General features: G+C 31.1%; 1 protein-coding gene across 1 annotated transcript; it reads left to right on the forward strand.

Moving 5' to 3' along the window:
* The first annotated feature begins 8,035 nt into the window (after positions 1-8,035).
* On the forward strand, positions 8,036-16,872 carry LOC139528352 (small integral membrane protein 14-like). The gene is made up of 5 exons (XM_071324297.1): positions 8,036-8,160; positions 10,892-10,965; positions 12,635-12,683; positions 13,241-13,386; positions 13,865-16,872. The coding sequence occupies exons 2-5, from the start codon at positions 10,897-10,899 to the stop codon at positions 13,901-13,903; spliced, it is 303 nt and encodes a 100-aa protein (XP_071180398.1). The 5' UTR covers positions 8,036-8,160; positions 10,892-10,896; the 3' UTR covers positions 13,904-16,872.
* The last annotated feature ends 1,109 nt before the right edge of the window (positions 16,873-17,981 follow it).

Here is a 17,981-nt window from a genome sequence, read left to right on the forward strand (position 1 = left end):
TGTGGCGTTCTAAACTAGAGTTTATGAATTGTAAATTGTTTTTCGTCTATTCTAAAAGAGCTGGGATGTAAAATAGTTATCCCACTCGGACTTGGTGTGTCAGTGTTAGATCACCCTCTGGCCTCCGGCCATCGGGGTGATCTTACACTGCACTGACACACCACGTCCTTATGGGATAACTATTAATTATACAAACAAATAAATGAACATGCCGAAAGATAAATGTAGAATATTTGATTAACAACTTTAAACCAAATGTCCATGACTTACTCAATTTAAACATAACCGTGCTTTGTCGGCTGAGGCAAATATGTTTTTATTTCGGGTGCTGGAAGTAGGGCTTGTGTCCTGTAGTCCACTATCTTACTATACAGATACAAAAGTATACGCATAAGTATCCTTTATCCTGTTTCTATTAGAAGGTGACGGATGCATTGAACGAATTCTTTATGTTGCAGTTTACTTTCCGGTCCTCGTTAATAAATTGTCGATTTTATTGAAAATTAAAGTCGGTAAAATAAAGGTACATGTTTTCATGCGTAAATCGTAAATTGTCTACTAAAAAAAATAGTTTGTAGGAAAATACAACCTGTATTTGTACTCCCTGCGAAAAATAAAGAAAGCTCGGAGAACATTGCATTTCTCTCTCATTTAAATTAAGAATGTTTTAAACAAATAAATGTTTCACCAGAAAGGATTTGTATTTGTAATTTACAATGTCGACTTTCTGGGGAGATATTCACATAAGTGATAGACTGTGTGAACGGCAAGCTACATCAATTATCCAAATATTTGATACACCCGAATTTTTTTTTATCATATACAGGATAAAATTATATAGATTGTTGTCATACCTAAACTACCATTTAATTTAATTTAGAAACAATCACTTAAGCCTACCGGTAATTATAAAGCCTACCACATATGTTATAAAACCTTAACCTATTAGCTTTTGAAAAAAGACTATTTATTATACATCAATGATCTTTAAAGTTGTTAGCCCTTTAACACTACCCTTTTGGTCCATCGCACTTTAGCGTGGTAAACCGTCGTACTTTAGCGAACAAACAGCCATCGCCTTTTAGCGTGATATACCAGCGTACTTTAGCGTAGACCATCGTACTTTAGAGTCCTACATATATACGCCAGACGCGCGTTTCGTCTACAAAAGACTCATCAGTGACGCTCGAATCCAAAAAAGTTGAAAAAAACCAAATAAAGTACGATGTTGAAGAGCATTGAGATCCAAAATTCCTAAAAGTATTGCCAAATACAGCTAAGGTAATCTATGTCTGAGGTAGAAAAGCCTTAGTACTTCTAAAAAATCAATATTTTGTAAACAGTTAATTTATAAATATAACAATATCAATGATAATTCATGTCAGCACAAAAAGTGCTGACTACTGGGCTTATCATATATATAATTATGGGCTATTTCAAAAAAAAAATGATGCCTTTCCTTTAAACCTTTGTCAGTCTCTTGTATGATACTATATCTGTAATGTTTTTAGGTCAGATAATGTATTAGGATTAGTTGGTCCTAACTACCAAAGATAATAGCAGTATGTGCTCTGTTTAAAAAATATTGTCCAAAATTGTACCTCAAAATGTCAGGAGTGTAACGCTTTTAGTGTGACGTTTGGAAGAAAGCATGTGCATTCATTGATGATATAGAATAAATAAGGGCAGATACAATACCAAACAATATCTTTCATCCAACTATTATATCTTGACTATGATTTCTTGTTCAATTTTTCCATATATTTACATTTTTATGAGCCTCATAAGGTAAGTCAAATAAGTTTGTGTAAAAAAAAAATGTTAGTAAAAGTTAATATGCTGCCAGAAAATGTCTTTGTAGGTGAAATAACATGTTTCTGTACATCCTGCACGGTTTATTTTTTTTGTTTAGTATCATAGCTTGGCACAGGTGCATCCAGTTGACCCTGAAGTTCTACTACTGGAATATTATGGTTACAATAAGAGGACTACCCAGGTCTGTCAGGAGTGTAACAACTGGGTTAAGATGTATTTTTTTTAGAAACAATGTTGTTATAGTTGTTGTTTTTTCTTGAATTTCAGTGAACATTACCTGTTACAATTTATCAGTAACAAACATGCCATTATTATGGCCTTCATTGCTTTTGTATGCTCAATACTTCAATGTCAGGAGTGTAACACAAAAAAATGCCTTATTTCAATCTTATTAGCAAAGGAAAGTTATTGGAAGAAAAACAAGCTGACAATTATTATAAAATGACATTACTACACCTCAGCTTAACACAGAATACAAGTCTACATCATTACTTTTGAAATTTTTGAACTAAAATTGCAATTGAACTAGCTTGTTTAAATGTGTTACAGTCCTGACATACAAGTATTGAGCATAAACAAGCAATAAAGGCCATACTAATGGCATGTTTGTTACTGAAAATATGCAACAGATGGTGTTCACACTCAAATTCCAGAAAAAAAAAACCAATAATAACAACATTGTTTCTATAAAAAATAACATGAATGTTACACTTAAACATTTTAAAGCGTTACACTCCTGACATTTTTGGGTACATTTTTGGACAATTTTTAATATACACAGCACATACTGCTACCATCTTTGGTAGTACGAACAAACTTATCATAATACATTATCTGACATAAAAACAGCATATATATAGTATCAAACAAGAGACTGAACAAGGTTTAAAGGAAAGCCATCTTTTTTTTTAAATAGACAATTAGCAAAATTTGTAAATATGTAAGAAGTATATAATTTTTTTTAACCTGTTCTTAATCAGCACTAAAATAATATGTGAAATATAAAGACTCTACATGATTTCAAGTCAGTTTCAGGTTAAAATATGGTAGCAATAAATTATGGTCAGGAGTGTAACATTTGTTACACTCCTGACAAGTTTCTGATGTAGCTTATCTATAACAAAATTCAACATGATTCTTTATTAAAATAATTGTAACATCTTTACTATGTAATGAGAAAGCCGATCTGTCTTGTAAAAATGATTTTTCTGCACACTATTCACCAAAGATTCTTAATAATTAAAGTGTAATTCTCATTAAACATGTAAAAAGTTTGCTCTTTGCTCAGAATTAAAAAAAATATGTAATCAAATATCTAATAAATTTATTTATTTGTGAGATTGTAAATTTAAAATAGATATCATTACTGATTTTCTAAACATTCCATTAAAAAACAGTCTTACAGTTACTAAAAAAATATGTCAGGAGTGTAACAAAAGGATAAAAAACACATGTTTGTATTTTTTAAATGAAGAAAACTTAGAATTGACTGAAGCAATTGTTGTGAAATTTTCAGAGGATGTAATTACATCATATATGTTTGCATCCTTATACTTTTTATATAAAATTAAAGCTTTTGCAAAGAGATATAAAAACTTTTGAAATAAGATATTAAAGAATACACTAAAAATTGGTGAAATTTACATATTTAAAAATAAAAACTGTTTATAAGTAAAAAAAAATTGCAGGAAAATCATTTAGTACCTTTATTGTAACAAACAAAAAAATTACATTGATATTTATATTCTTATTTATGTTTGTCAGTTGATATTATTATTTTGTTGTTTCCTTTGAAAAGTGGATGAATTCTTATGAGTAAAATGTTGTTAAAATTTTTGTTTTTATTATTTTGCATTAACCCTTGGTAGTTTTGTAAACTTGAATGTCTCTGGATTAAAGAAAAATGATAGAAAAAAGATTAGCAATGACTTAATTTTTTACCATGTTTGTCACACTTTGGCATCATTTTTTTTGAAATAGCAGTGATACCCTCGGGGAAACAAATCTCCACCAGCAGTGGTATCGACCCAGTGGTTGTAAATAAACTCATCATAGATTCCAGGACTAAATTTTATATATACGAATTGAGTAATTTAATTCTCTTTGAAACTCAACAAAATACATCCTCACGACACTTACATAAAAGGAAATCCTGAATAGGCATAGGCCTTTACAATGTTCATAGTAAAATTCAAACAAAGATGAAACGTGAATTCCTCACTGTATTAGGCACCTAGATTGCATAAGTGTCCTTACACTCAAATATATATTTTTGGTTTTTCAAAATGCTGCACGCAACCTTCATTATTACCTTTATTTTTTATCAGCAATTAAAGCCATGCTTATGGAGTTTTGTGAAACTATCTACTCTATGGGGCAGTATGTGTGAAACACATGTTGATATTATAAAAACGAAAGACTTTTCTAACGTTAACACAAGTGTTCTAACTATAAGAGTTATCAATATGTTCATTTGTTGACGGATAACTCATACATTTTGAAAAATAAAACTCGGATTCAAACTAAAAGTTCTCTGTAACTGACATAATACAGATTTCGTGAATGACAACATATTTGAACTGGTCTCTTCTTTGTAACTATTGTCATCTGACACAGACTTCATATAGAAGAAGAAAAAATATTTTTTTAACAGCTAGTCAATTACCCTTTAACTGCATTGTTTCGATATGTTGATGATGGCAAAATAGCAAGTTATGTGATTTGTGTAATCAAGAGTATTACAAGTACTTTGTAGGCCAAAAGAGAGTTTCATCTACAAAAGACTCCACAACGACATAGTACCAAGTAGTTTGACAGTTGTTTGTCCGTTCTTTTCATGTGTTTGAGCTTCTGATTTTGCCATTTTATAATTGACTTTCCGTTTTTTATTTTCTTCAGAATTCGGTATTTTTGTTATTTTACTTTCTACCAAATAATATTAGCACCAGGGTAAAAAAAATCTTTTGGTTAATTTAACAATTTTAACCAATTTTTACTTAAGCTGTTAGACGACTCCTAATAATACGAATTATTACCTTTAATGCATTGTTACAACTGTTTATGACAATGTTGACTCTTGTCTTGATAACTAAGAGGGAAAGTGTAACTGACAAAAATGACAGTCAACTTTTCATTGGAGTTATTGCCCTTGAATAATTTCTTTTTATAAGTTTTTTCATCAAAAAACTATATTTTATAGACAGAAAATGTACACACCAAAATGATCAGCAGGCAAAGATATATAATCATATTTGTAAATAAGATCAAATGACAAAATGTTTTAGTCAACCTCTAGAGAGAAATTACTCTTTTATGACAATTTTAGTCCTACTTGGTTTTCAGTTTAGAAACTTAAAAGAGTGAAATTGAAAATATGAAATATGATCACCAGGACAAGAGCTACAAATAAATCAACATTGCCTTAATAATAAACTCTTCATAGGAGTTGATGTTCTAGCCCGAGACCACAGTGTTTTTTCTAACAGTTATATGTACATCTTCGCTAGCCAAGGGTTACGATTCACTCCCGCTCTCTTCACCCTTGGCGGATTGAGCCAACATTTGTGAAAACAATGTTGCGCCATCTGTCGGAAGATTTAAGTCACGCCCATTCCGAATACATTATTCTTGACCAATGGTAGCACTTGAACTCTTCAATTTGGAGGTAAAATCACGGTAGTGTCTAGATTCTACACACTTGGTAAAGCCGGAAACGAAAATATACGCCAACATTCATGCATTTGTGCATGAAACATACACAGGAACTTCTATTAGTTGATTAAAAACATTCAAGTTGTCACTAAATATAGTCGCATGTTTAGGGATGTAAAGACTTGTTGCACAATAAACACGTGGCAATTGTTTACAAACACTTTCTACATTTACACGTGATCATGTTAAAGGCGCTTTTTGATTGGATGCAGCGAGTTTCGACTGCAACCAATAAAAATCCTTACCCTGTGTCTCCGAAATTTTATCTCAATCCGCCAAGGGTGAAGAGAGCGGGAGTGGATCGTAACCCTTGGCTAGCGAAGATGTTATATGTAACGTTTTGTCACATTAAAAAAAATCAACAATTTTTTTGGTCTTGTTTTTTGTGTGTGTAATGTACATTACAAGTCCAAAAATGTACTAGTATCCATTTCTCAGAAAAAAATGCTAAAATGTGGTATAAGCGATGTTTTTTTTTTATACATATGAGATATTTAAGTAAATCATCATTTAAATTCATCCAAAACTATCTAAATACGTTATTGTAAATTGTTTAAGCATGTCACTAATTTACGTCAATTTAATAGTTTATTTTATGGGAATTGCAAATATTTACCTACACCTAGAGCGCCTCGATCCAAAAGAATAAAATCACACAAAAGTATACTGTACATGCAACTTTAAGTTGAGTCTTTACTGATACAAATAGACATCGAAATTCATCAGTGTTTCCCGTCCCGTTAGAATTTTGGACCATGCAATCAGAGGTCTGGAGTATTTTAACCTTATGGTCAAAGAACAGTAAATGAGTTAGGTTGCCCTACCGTTGTCAAGTTTGAAATATTATACAAACTTGGATCGGTTAGGATATTTTTGATTTTTTTGTTTGAGGACTGCCCTCAATGCAGTTATAACATGATCTAAACTGTCAAATTTAAAGTTGTGCCAGTTCACATCGAAAATAACTATTTTCATTTGGCATATCTTTGTAATCTTTGCGCCGTGTTTAAAAATTTTATCAGCGTCTGTGGTGTTCACTTAAATTGTATAAATTTCAAGATTTAGAAAAAGTTTCTCAGTTTGAATTAATTTTATTGACATGATTCATTTGACATCGTGCTATTATTAAAGAAGGATATCTGTTATCCGAAATATCTATATGTGTTCATTTTATAGTTATTTAATGGTGATGTTGTACCCTTTTTGACTTGTTATAAATATATATATGTATATATATATTAAGATCCATTTTGTTACATCTCGTGATCAATTTTATTTGGCAATCGCCAATGGCAGTCACCAGGGTTAAAGAACATCAGTTGTTCGACCTGCATGTTAGTCAAATGCGTTTTGTTTAAATATACCTTTTCACCTTTTTGGTCTTTTGGAAAATGTTGTTTGGATGCCCATGCCTTATATATAATGTACTGTAGTACGACGCTAGATTAAAACTGACGTGGAAAGGTAACACCCGGCCACCGAAAGCTTCATTTAAAACAGTTATAAGAGTTGCAGTATATAAAGAATAACCATACATTGTCTCAAAATATCAATCAATTCTACCTGTTTCTAAGCCTTGTACAAATAACATTGATATTTCGAGACAATGTATGGTTATTCTATATATGAGGGGGGATAGGACCTTTATCGGGACTCCGGGATCGGGTGTTTTAAATTCTTTCTTCGAATTTCGGGACCTCGGGATTTCGTGTTTTTGTAGCCCGGGATTTCGGGATGTCGTGTTTTTAAGCCCGGGATTTCGGGATCATGACCCCTCCTACCCTCCCTCATATATGAGGGGGGACAGGGGGTACCCTTCTCCCTTCTCCCACCCCTCTTCTCCTTTGTCCTACCCCCGTTCTCCTTTCTCCCATTAGAATAAAACATTTCCTTTTGAGATATTTTTTCTTGAAATATTAGAAAAAATTTTAAAAGGGGAGATATTTTATTTTTTCTCCTTTCTCCATCTTTTTCTCCTTTCTCCCAGCCTTCCTCTCCTTTCTCCATCCCCCTTTCTCCTTTCTCCTACCCCCTTTCTCCCTGTCTCCCTTACCCCTGTCCTCCCCTCATATATATATATGACTTTTGAACAGCGGTATTATACTACTGTTGCCTTTAGTGTAGGCAAGTTCTTTTGTTTTTATGCTGTTGGTTTTTTACATTTCTTTTAAATTATCTCAGTTATGCATTTGTTTGCTTTATTTGTGATGTTATTCATATGTGAATTCCATGTCAGATCGTTAGTGATGGTGACGCTAAACCATTAAAGTCACATCCATTGCCCTGTCACGGAACAGTGTGATTGAAAATAGTTGGTAAAACCAGTATGTGGTAAATCTTTACATGATACAAAAAGGATTGTATTGTTCTTATCAATTATTTTAGTTCGTTTAAACATGATTTATTGCCTCTTTAAAAAGACTTTATCATAATCAAATGCCTTATAGATCTAGATATTTTCTTTCTTTTGAAAATTCGCGCTGCTAAACTTTTTTTCATCCGGGGATTTGTTCTAAACTGACGTGTCTTTTGTTTTGGTATAACCGGAAGTTGACAAGTAAACACCTTTGGCAGTATCATCTGGCAGGCTAGAACCTCTTCCCTTTTCAAAAATTCAACTGTTACAGTAGAAATGTACGTATTTTTGCTTAAAATAGGTCCTATGCAACTTTCGTAGTGTATCCACAGTTTAAAAATCATTTTGCATGTCAAATTTATTTACCAGATCTAAACTGAAAGTTGCGATGATGAAATAGTGTTTGTTTACCAACTGTTACATAGTCAGACCACGTACATGTATCTGTCTGCATTACAAAAATTGAGAATTCACTTTGATTTCCAGAAATAAAAACATTAAAAGCGGACTACAACCTAGTCGTCACTGATTTGAGATCTTGTTTATATTGAGTGTCAGATTCTTGCCAATCTTGGACAGGGCACTTGTTTGTTTGGTAATACACCTTATCACTTTTTGATAATCTGTACTGCTTGAACTAATCTATTGATGTCAAACAACAATCACTTTTCCATTAAGTCATCAGATATTTTGTATTATGACGTCAAAATTTTACAGGAACCACTGTGTCAGATTCCAGTAATTATGTAGACAGGGATCTCCTTGCAATTGGATGAAAATTTAAACGCTGGAGGAAATTTTTCCACGCCAAATCTCGCGTCTACGGCGTGGCCTGATTGAAAACATGTCATTCCTACATTTCCATGACTAGGCTGATCGATATATTGCTTATTTTATTTATTTCAATATACAGTCACAGTGACAGTGTACATGTACATGTTATACAACATGTAGAATAACATTATATTTTCATTAATTGTCATTTGTAACAATTCTGATGCCAAGCCTACATGTACATTGCTCCCCCTTAGTCAAGAATGGTCACAAGCTCTCCTTTGGGTTCCCACTTAGTTTCTTGCAATTTTGGAAATTGTGTAGGACTTAAACTCAGTTGGAAGGTAGAAGTCATGAACCCGTATTGATTATTTGCAGCATCAACTACCAAAAGTTTTGTACTTGTTTTGTAAAACACTTTGTACCTAACACTACAGGGAGATAACTCTGTAAAATCAGCTATATGTTTTAATCACGATGTAGCGTTAAGAAAATAATAAGCTTGTCAATGATCAAAATTTAGTGTTTGTTAATTAAACTGTATAATATATATTCATCATGTATCCAACCTATTTTTTCTGAGAAAGTATTTGGTTCAAGTTATTTAAAAAAATTAAAAAAATTTCAAAGGGTCAAGGTAAATATTTTTCAAAGTTTTATATCATAATGTTTATATCATTGAAAAAGCTTCAAATTATCTCCCTTTTTGTGCAAAAATGCCATTTTTTGGCATTAAAATTGAAATATCTTTTTTAACTCATCGGTGACCTATATTTTTATGGCCCCGCAACATAGTTGTCAATGCCATATAATTTTACCCTTGTCCGAAATTCCGTCATTCCGCAACAAACCATAATACAGAGTTTTTTTCTAAACGCCTTCAAATATTGGGCTGATTTTTGGTATGTAAGTTAACCATGATGAGTTATAGGTCAAGCTTAAGTTTCGTTCTGCTCCACTAATTTTCGCTGAAATTACGGGCTTTGGACTTTGATAAATTATTGAAAATCACAGTTATATGGAATTTTTCTCTATTCCTCTCCAGATTTTGAGCTGATTTTTGACATGTGAGGCTACCATCATGTTTGTGTCCACATGTGTTTATATTGAAATTGCAGATTTTTCAACTTTTTGGGACAGGGCCATTCGGGTCGCTTTGACACATCTAGTTTATTATTGTTTTCAAATAAGCTGTACACAAACTAAATAATTGTAAAATTTAAGCGATTTCTGTAATTTAGTTCTTGTTTTATTTCGATACAGTGTATTACATTTGTACCTCTATTTCAACTTGTGTTTCAACTGTTTTTAAATAGAAGCAATTTTTCAATCAATAATTCAGGAAAATATAGTATATATATATGATCCTTGCAATATAATTAAACCTAAAATATGAACATTCTCATAAAGAATTCATAAATAAACAATAAAGTCAAATCCAATACAAATATCATCATCATCACCCAAGAATCAATATATACAAAGGCTTCTAATGGAAAGAGAAACGTGTAAGGCAGAGAAAGAAGTATTGTTCTAATTGTATGCTGTTTTCAAAAGTTTTATCGAAAAAAGAATGAGGACATGGAGGATTGATGTTTTAGTTGAACTTAATCTTTTAGTGTTATTCAATATATTTACTGCTTTGTGATCATGACAATAGAAATGTGATAAAAAAATCCTGCTTTGAAATTTTAAAATTTCTTCCTGATAAATTGTTTATTAACTTTCATTTTTCAATAGCCAATAAGCATGATAAGGCATGTAAGGATTAGTACTAATTATAATATATTGAAAAATGCAAATCTAATAGCAAATTTCACAATTCTACTTAAAATTATAAAATTGCTTAACTAAAACTAGTTTTATAAATCATGGTATTGATTTCATTATCACTAAATTATTTATAGATTTAAAATTGGAAATCATATATAACATCATGTACGTGTACAGTGTAGACTAGAAAAGGAAGTTTGTAATATTTTAGAGGTTAAAAATAATGTAAAGTTTGGTATGTTTGATATCGATGAATGAACAACAACAACAAAAAAACACACAAAAGATTAGTAACATTTTAACAGAACACATGGAACAGTGACCCCAGTTCTAAATGTCCCATTCTCTTTGATTTTTTTGCAGTTGAACACACTGATACATGTATTAATAGAAGCTAGAATAGTTTTTGAACACAATATGTTATGTTCTAATTTAAATAATGATTGTATTATTTAATTACAGATAAGATGGCTGACTTTGATCCCTGTGAGTGTATATGGAACCATGAGAATGCCATGCAAAGACTCATAAATATGGTTTGTACATTAATTTACATGTATATTATATAACAAAATTGTGGTTTTAAAACATCATAAATCCATAATTATGAAAAGACCGCAGGATCCTGGTTACGTCAAGGCAAATCCTTTACATGTTTACCAAAATAAAAGAAGTTCCTTGTCCTAAACAGGATTTTGTCTTTTTACAGTTTGAATTATTAAACTAATTATTTAAATTAAAAAAAATATCATGATTTTTGCATACATTTGTACATTATACAACATGTACAAGAGATATTAAAATTTGACTTTTTATATCCCCTCTTTAAAAAAGGGGGGGTATACTGTTTTACCTCTGTCTGTCCTTCTGTCAGTCCGTCCGTCCCATGAATATTTTTCGTCGCATTTTTCTCAGGAACTACAATACAAGGATTTCTGAAATTTGGTTTCAGGATTTATATAAGTCAGCTATACCGTGTGATGCGTTGTCAGATTCATCACTCGACAACTTCCTGTTTACCGAACACTTGCATATTTTTACACTATCAATATTATCCACTTGCGGCGGGGGTATCATCAGTGAGCAGTAGCTCACAGTTTCACTTGTTATTGTTAAAACAAGTTGAACATTATTACATACATATACAAGATGTTCAAATTTGCCTTTTTGCAATGTATTATAACCTTTATACAAGTAAATTGATTAAACCAATACTACAAACAATTTAATTTTGAAAAAAGAAATACAGATTTACATGAATAACTGCAATGTTATGTGCTTAAAGATGGTAATTGTCACTTGCTGTCTAACCATGCTTATCCCAGTAAAAAAAATAAAAATATAGGCAATCAATTCGTATAAATATTTACTGTCATGGCAATAAAAATAAATAACTATAGCATTTTGTTAATATGATACTCATAGTTAAACGTAATATAATAATCAATAGTAATAATTTAATAACACCTTTGGTTTGAAGTGCATACATATATGTATACAAAATGGCATATGTTTCATAGTGATTAATGAGTTTTATACAATATACACGTAAAAGTTAGAAACAGCAGATCAAAGTCAAATGTTTAGAGAAATAATACAAAATAACATATTACATTAAATAAGAGACATGCAGAAAATATAATTTTTTAGAATATTCATTTAATGGACATGATGGAAATTTTAAAAAAAATGTATCAAAGAATGCCATGTATACAGCATTTCTACAGCAAACCAAGTTATAAAGTTGTTTTCAAATATTAGGAACTTCATGCACTCTAAACTGAGATACATGTACATTGCATGTAGTTTACAATGTATATGATCCAAATATAATTTAATTTTGGATGTAACACGTCTTCTGATTGGCTGACGTTATTTTGTTATCAGCCCATAGACATAAGTTAGTCATGTGACCGTGATGTCATCAACATTTTTTCATGTTTTTTTATGGTTTAAAATGGAATTTAGAATTAAATTATAAGAAATGACTGTAATATTTTTTCTGTCTATTCGAAATAACATAAAAAATGTGGTGCACACTGTTTAATAACCCGCTACGCGCCTTATTCAGTGTGCACCAAATTTTTTATGTTATTTCTTCATAGACAGAAAAAATATTACAGTCATTCCTTAGATGTATTTTTACATAGTTATTTATTAAATTCTTGTCAATTTCAGTTTCTTAACACTTCTTGTATATTTCAGTTAAGGAACACACAGTCCTACTGTACAGATAATGAATGCGTGACAGAATGTAAGTAGATACATGTACTGACTGATACAATGTGATATATTTGTAGAAGGGGGAAAAAAAATTGTTATACATTGATAAACCTGGTACTTGAATTGGTCAGGCTTATTTACTGTATTTATCTAAATAATTATATAATTCATTGATTATAAGTTTTGAATAAAACTATTTGATAATTGTATTTGTCAAATACTTTACTTATACTGCTAATAAAACTAAAATGATTTATGAATTATAGATAAATAATGGATACAATTTAAATCATAAGGACTTTTCCACCAAAATGATGTATGAGAGAATAATAACCCTCACCTGAAAATAAAAAATTCTGTCCTAACCTCCTCAATTCCGATTTAATGTAAAGTCCTTAGCACTTACACAAAACTGCAATACAGTTTTCTTCTCCAATTTTAGAACAAAGATAGATTGTTATTTGTATTGGTATTTTTTGTTGCCTCAATTACATGTATTGTCCTATTGTTGCTAACTTCCATATCATTTATTTCCAATAGATAGCTGTCTCATTAGCAATCATACCTCATCTTATTTCTATCTTGTAGTGCCAGGAGCAGACAGTGCCCCCGATGGAGGGTTTAGTACTATGATGTTAATGATGATGGGATGGATGGTCGTTGCTACAGCTTTATATCTCCTCCGTCCCAGAAGTCTCAGGCAGAGGGGTGATATGAAACCAGAGAGGAATAATGTAAGCTATCAAATATCATTATATATAAACCAGAAAGTCACAAGTTTTTTCAAAAGAAATATCAATCGTGCCATAAAAAGCCTGTTTTCACTTTTGAAAAGCATAAAAAAGAAAGAATAATTTATATCAATTCATGACCGTTTAAAAGTTGCTTACAACACATGAAAAAGAACGGTTGAGCTCTTATTGCTGTTTTTAATTTTTACTTGTCCAATTACAATTACCTGTATGATGTATCAAAAATTTATATAAATAATATCTCATTTAAAAAAAAACGAAAAAAAATAAGATCAAACAAAATGCTAACAATGTACCCTGTAAAAAAGTCCAAATTGCAAACTTTTACTTCACTGATCCTTTTCAGAGATACCATGACCATCTGGTACAGACTTTTGTTTTCCTTCATATGTTTCTTAAACATGTTAAAAGATCAGTCATAATACAATATAATCAGATTTATTGTTGATTTCTATTTCAGGACTCTAGCCCTCCTCCTCCAGGCCCATCAGTTTCATAGATAGTCAAGGATCATAAAATCTCCACGGACCAGTGCAAAGGACATTCTACTGTGATCACGGAATACAATATTAAAATTTTCTACTTATATTATGAAAGCTAATCTTGACATTTTTTCTTCAAGACTGTTAGTTTTTATATATTGACTCTTTTAAATTCTTTTTTGATATAAACAGGTTAACTTATAAATAAAAAGATAAAGCTTAACCAGAATAACCAAAGCAGGATATGAAGAAGATTAAGTTCATAAATATTTATATATAATTATGTGATCTATTTTTGACTTAAATATCTAGCATGTCTAGTGCATTCTGTGCCAATCCCTTTTTAATACTGCACAAAATAAACAATATCTTATTTTATAACTGTTACCATTATAGCTTGTTGTAATTCCTGTATCTAAATATAGAAAACAAATCCAAAGCATGAAAAGTGCTGGAGCTTTTATTAAGTATTTGATAACTGGAATTTTCTAACCATAGTAACTTTTATAAAGTGATCAAAACCTTTTCTCAAAAATATAAATAAACTGAGGGTACACCTCTTAATGTCTTTTTGTTGGGTTTGCTGTTTCATAGACCTATACCATACATCTCCCTTAGTTTAAACTCATATATTTTGTGTCTCATTTCTATTTCCCATTAAGACAGACAGGGATTTTCTTTTATGCAGAGTTATTACCCAGAAGACCTGTATTTGTCATCATTTATTTATAAACCGAGACTAACACAACTAAATGTCTAAATAACCTTAGCCTTAGGAATCTTTTTGTTGATATTGTTGTTATACCATTGTACATGTAATACTTTGTTATAATTAGTAATGATATTGAGATTGTTGTTCATTATCTCAAACCAGTTACCCTGAGTCAAATCTGTGAAGACATGTGGATCCCAAGGAGCAATTAGTGAAACATTTGCAACATAAGGGAGTAAAATGTGGATCTGATTTAAGCAGAGAATAATTCCACTGGGAATCAGATCCAGAATTTACTTTTCCATTGCTTAAAACTTTTCATTGATTGAGGTATTCAGAGCCCTACTTGGTTTTGGATCAATAAACCTGGTATGTATTTTAATTGCGTATTTTTTGGTGGAAAACTATCCACAAATTTCACAATAACTGTGGGTATCAACCAGTGCTTTGTGTAAGTCCACAGTTTGTCTTTAGAGTGACCATTTAGTGAAGTGGTTCATTCAAATTAAGATATTGTAACAAAGTATTATATTTGTTATTGTTGCTTGTTATTTTATTTTTCCTATGCATTTGTGGTTGTTCATCCATGAGGGCTTTTATCATAAAGTGTATTTCTTTTATGTTTGATGTTGTCATTTTAGAAACATTTGTCTTTCAAGTTTTTCTTGTAGCAAAATTCAATCATAAGTTTTGTTAAAATTATGAAAATGAATAAGACGGAACTTTTGAATATAACTATGGTAATTTTGTTTTTCAAATGTTGTGTTATGCATTTTGTACTGCTATTTTAAATTAGTACTTGTCTACAACAGAAAAATCGATAGAATTCGAAGAATTTCAAAATTAATAATCTAGTCATGCATTTCTGTTAAAGCATCCGATCTTTTTGTAATGTTAAAATATATTACCCTTGTAAAAAACATTTAGAACTGCTAAATATATAAGTATAACTTTTTTTTCCATTATTATTTGTTATTCTTTGCCATTGTATCATGATTTCAAGATTTATATTTGTTTATGTTGAATCATTGTTTTATTACATTGTTGCTATTTTAGTTTAAAGCTTATACATTACATTCATGGTAAACCATCCATTGAAAGTCTTTGACATAATAGAGAAAAACTTTAAGGGTTTTTCATTAAAACTTGTAAAGTGAAGAGTAGACTCTGATAAACTGCTATATCAAAAGTTCACTCAATAGGCAAAAACAGTACATGGCAAGCTTTTACAGTTCACACAAGTAAACCTTGCTGATGTCAAGTGGAAACAGTGATACAATGCTATTGGTGTATATTTTAGATTTACTTGTTAAAACTCTGCCATATAAAATCTCAAATACACAAATTAGTAATTTGAATTTGAATCACTCACAATCACCAGCTTTCACTGTGAAAAATGACTAACAGGGGTGACTTTTAAGTGACCCATCTTGTGTAAATTGTAAGATTCTCTTTTTTTTAAGTGTTTTTTTCTGGAAACCTTGTGTTTTATTAGAATACCCTTAATGTATAACCCTATAATATTGTCATTGTTATTTCAATTGTTAAATGCTAGTAACAAAGGAAGTGGGTCAAAGTACACAAATTTTGCATTTTTGTTTATTTTGACTTTGTAGAGAGTTCATCATAAAAGGGTACGATTACCTCCCTTTGAAAGTACTTTGCCTGATATAGTATTTTTTTGGCTAATGTGGTGTAAACCATAAAACATTAACCCTTGAAAGTAATTATTGTAAGTGTATTTTGATGGGCATACAGCAAACTTTATGAATTTGTCTGGATATCTCTTTCCAAAAGCAAAATTGAAGAAATAAGCACATAAAAGAGGTTTTTAGCTGCCATCCTTTGTATGCTATTGAGAAGACATTGGGTTATGTTCTTTGTGAAAATGTATACAGTAGAATAACAACTAAATTCATGAAGGTAATAACTAATTTCTAATGTTACTTAGTCTGCTTCAATCTGTTGAAGAGCTGTTTAAAATATAAATGTTAAAGAAAAATTTCACAGGTGGAAATTTGTTGATTGCCAAAAGCTCTACATTGAATTTAGATTTAACTGACTAGTTGCAAGAAAATTAATTAGAACCTGTTGAATTTTGGATGTGATTTTAACATTTTAAGTTATAGCCAGTTGCAAAGGAATTGTTTTAAGAGATCGCAAGGAAAGAAAATGATGTTTGAAATGTATTTTTTTCCATAATATTTTCATACTCTGTGATATTATAGATTTCTGATTCTCATGTCATCAATAAAATGGATGTGGGAAAAAATATATATTTGCTTTTATTTAATTGAACTAATGGAACTAGAACAAACCTTCAGGTCTGTGACTGAATTAAAGTACCCACACCATATTTTATCCCGGACTTTTAGTATTGAAACCTAACATTGATGAATATCAAACAGGCTGTTATTTTTCACATTTTTCAATTCTGGGCCTTTTATAGCTATGCGGTATGCTTTGCTCATTGTTGAAGGTGGTATGATGACCTAAAGTTGTTAATTTCTGTGTCATTTGGTCTCTTGTAGATAGTATTCTCATTGGCAATATACCACATTTTCATTTTTAATATTGCATAATAAAGTGTTCAAATTTTACTTAAGGGATATTCAAACTCATAGATCGAAAAAAAAAACTGAAAAGACCATGGCCAAAAAAGAAAAAGACAGACAAACAATAGTACACAAGACACAACATAGAAAACTAAAGATTTGGCAATATGAACCCCACCAAAAATGGGATGTGATCTCAGGTGCTCCAGAAGGGTAAGCAGATCCTGCTCCACAAGTGTCACTTATGTTACTCACTTTATTAGAAACCCGGTAAATAGTCTAATTCTGTAGGTCACATTCATGAAAAGGAAACAGGATTGTAGTCAGGACATAAGAAACATCAGATTTATCTGTGAAACAGATATTCAATAACAGGCAACCAGCACATGATGGCATCCATAAAATTTACGAAGTGATGATTGCAACTTCACAATTTGGAACTTTTGGTTTAATAGCTTCCTTGTGAGCAGCAACCCTCTGTCAAGGGAATCATGATAGGAAATACTAGCCCCGGAAAGTATCAATTGTGAGATATTACTCCGTATGCAGGTGCTGCTGGAATGTTCATGCATTAAATTGGAAAGTTTACAATGTGTGCAAATGCCAATTTTAAAGTCCTAGGTTTGCCGAGATTTGTGATTGAATCAATGATCTTTAGCACTCAGGGGGAGCAGGATACAAAAAGATCAACTATGCAGTCTACTACAATGAAATAATTTTCAAGGGTCTCGAAAATTGGATGCCAAAACTTCTTGGTTTATTTTTTTTGGCAAGCCCACCATGAACTTGACAAGCATTTCTGGGAACAGTCTGCTCTTAATATTATGA

This window comes from Mytilus edulis, chromosome 6 (assembly GCF_963676685.1).
Source record: "Mytilus edulis chromosome 6, xbMytEdul2.2, whole genome shotgun sequence".
NCBI lineage: Eukaryota > Metazoa > Mollusca > Bivalvia > Mytilida > Mytilidae > Mytilus > Mytilus edulis.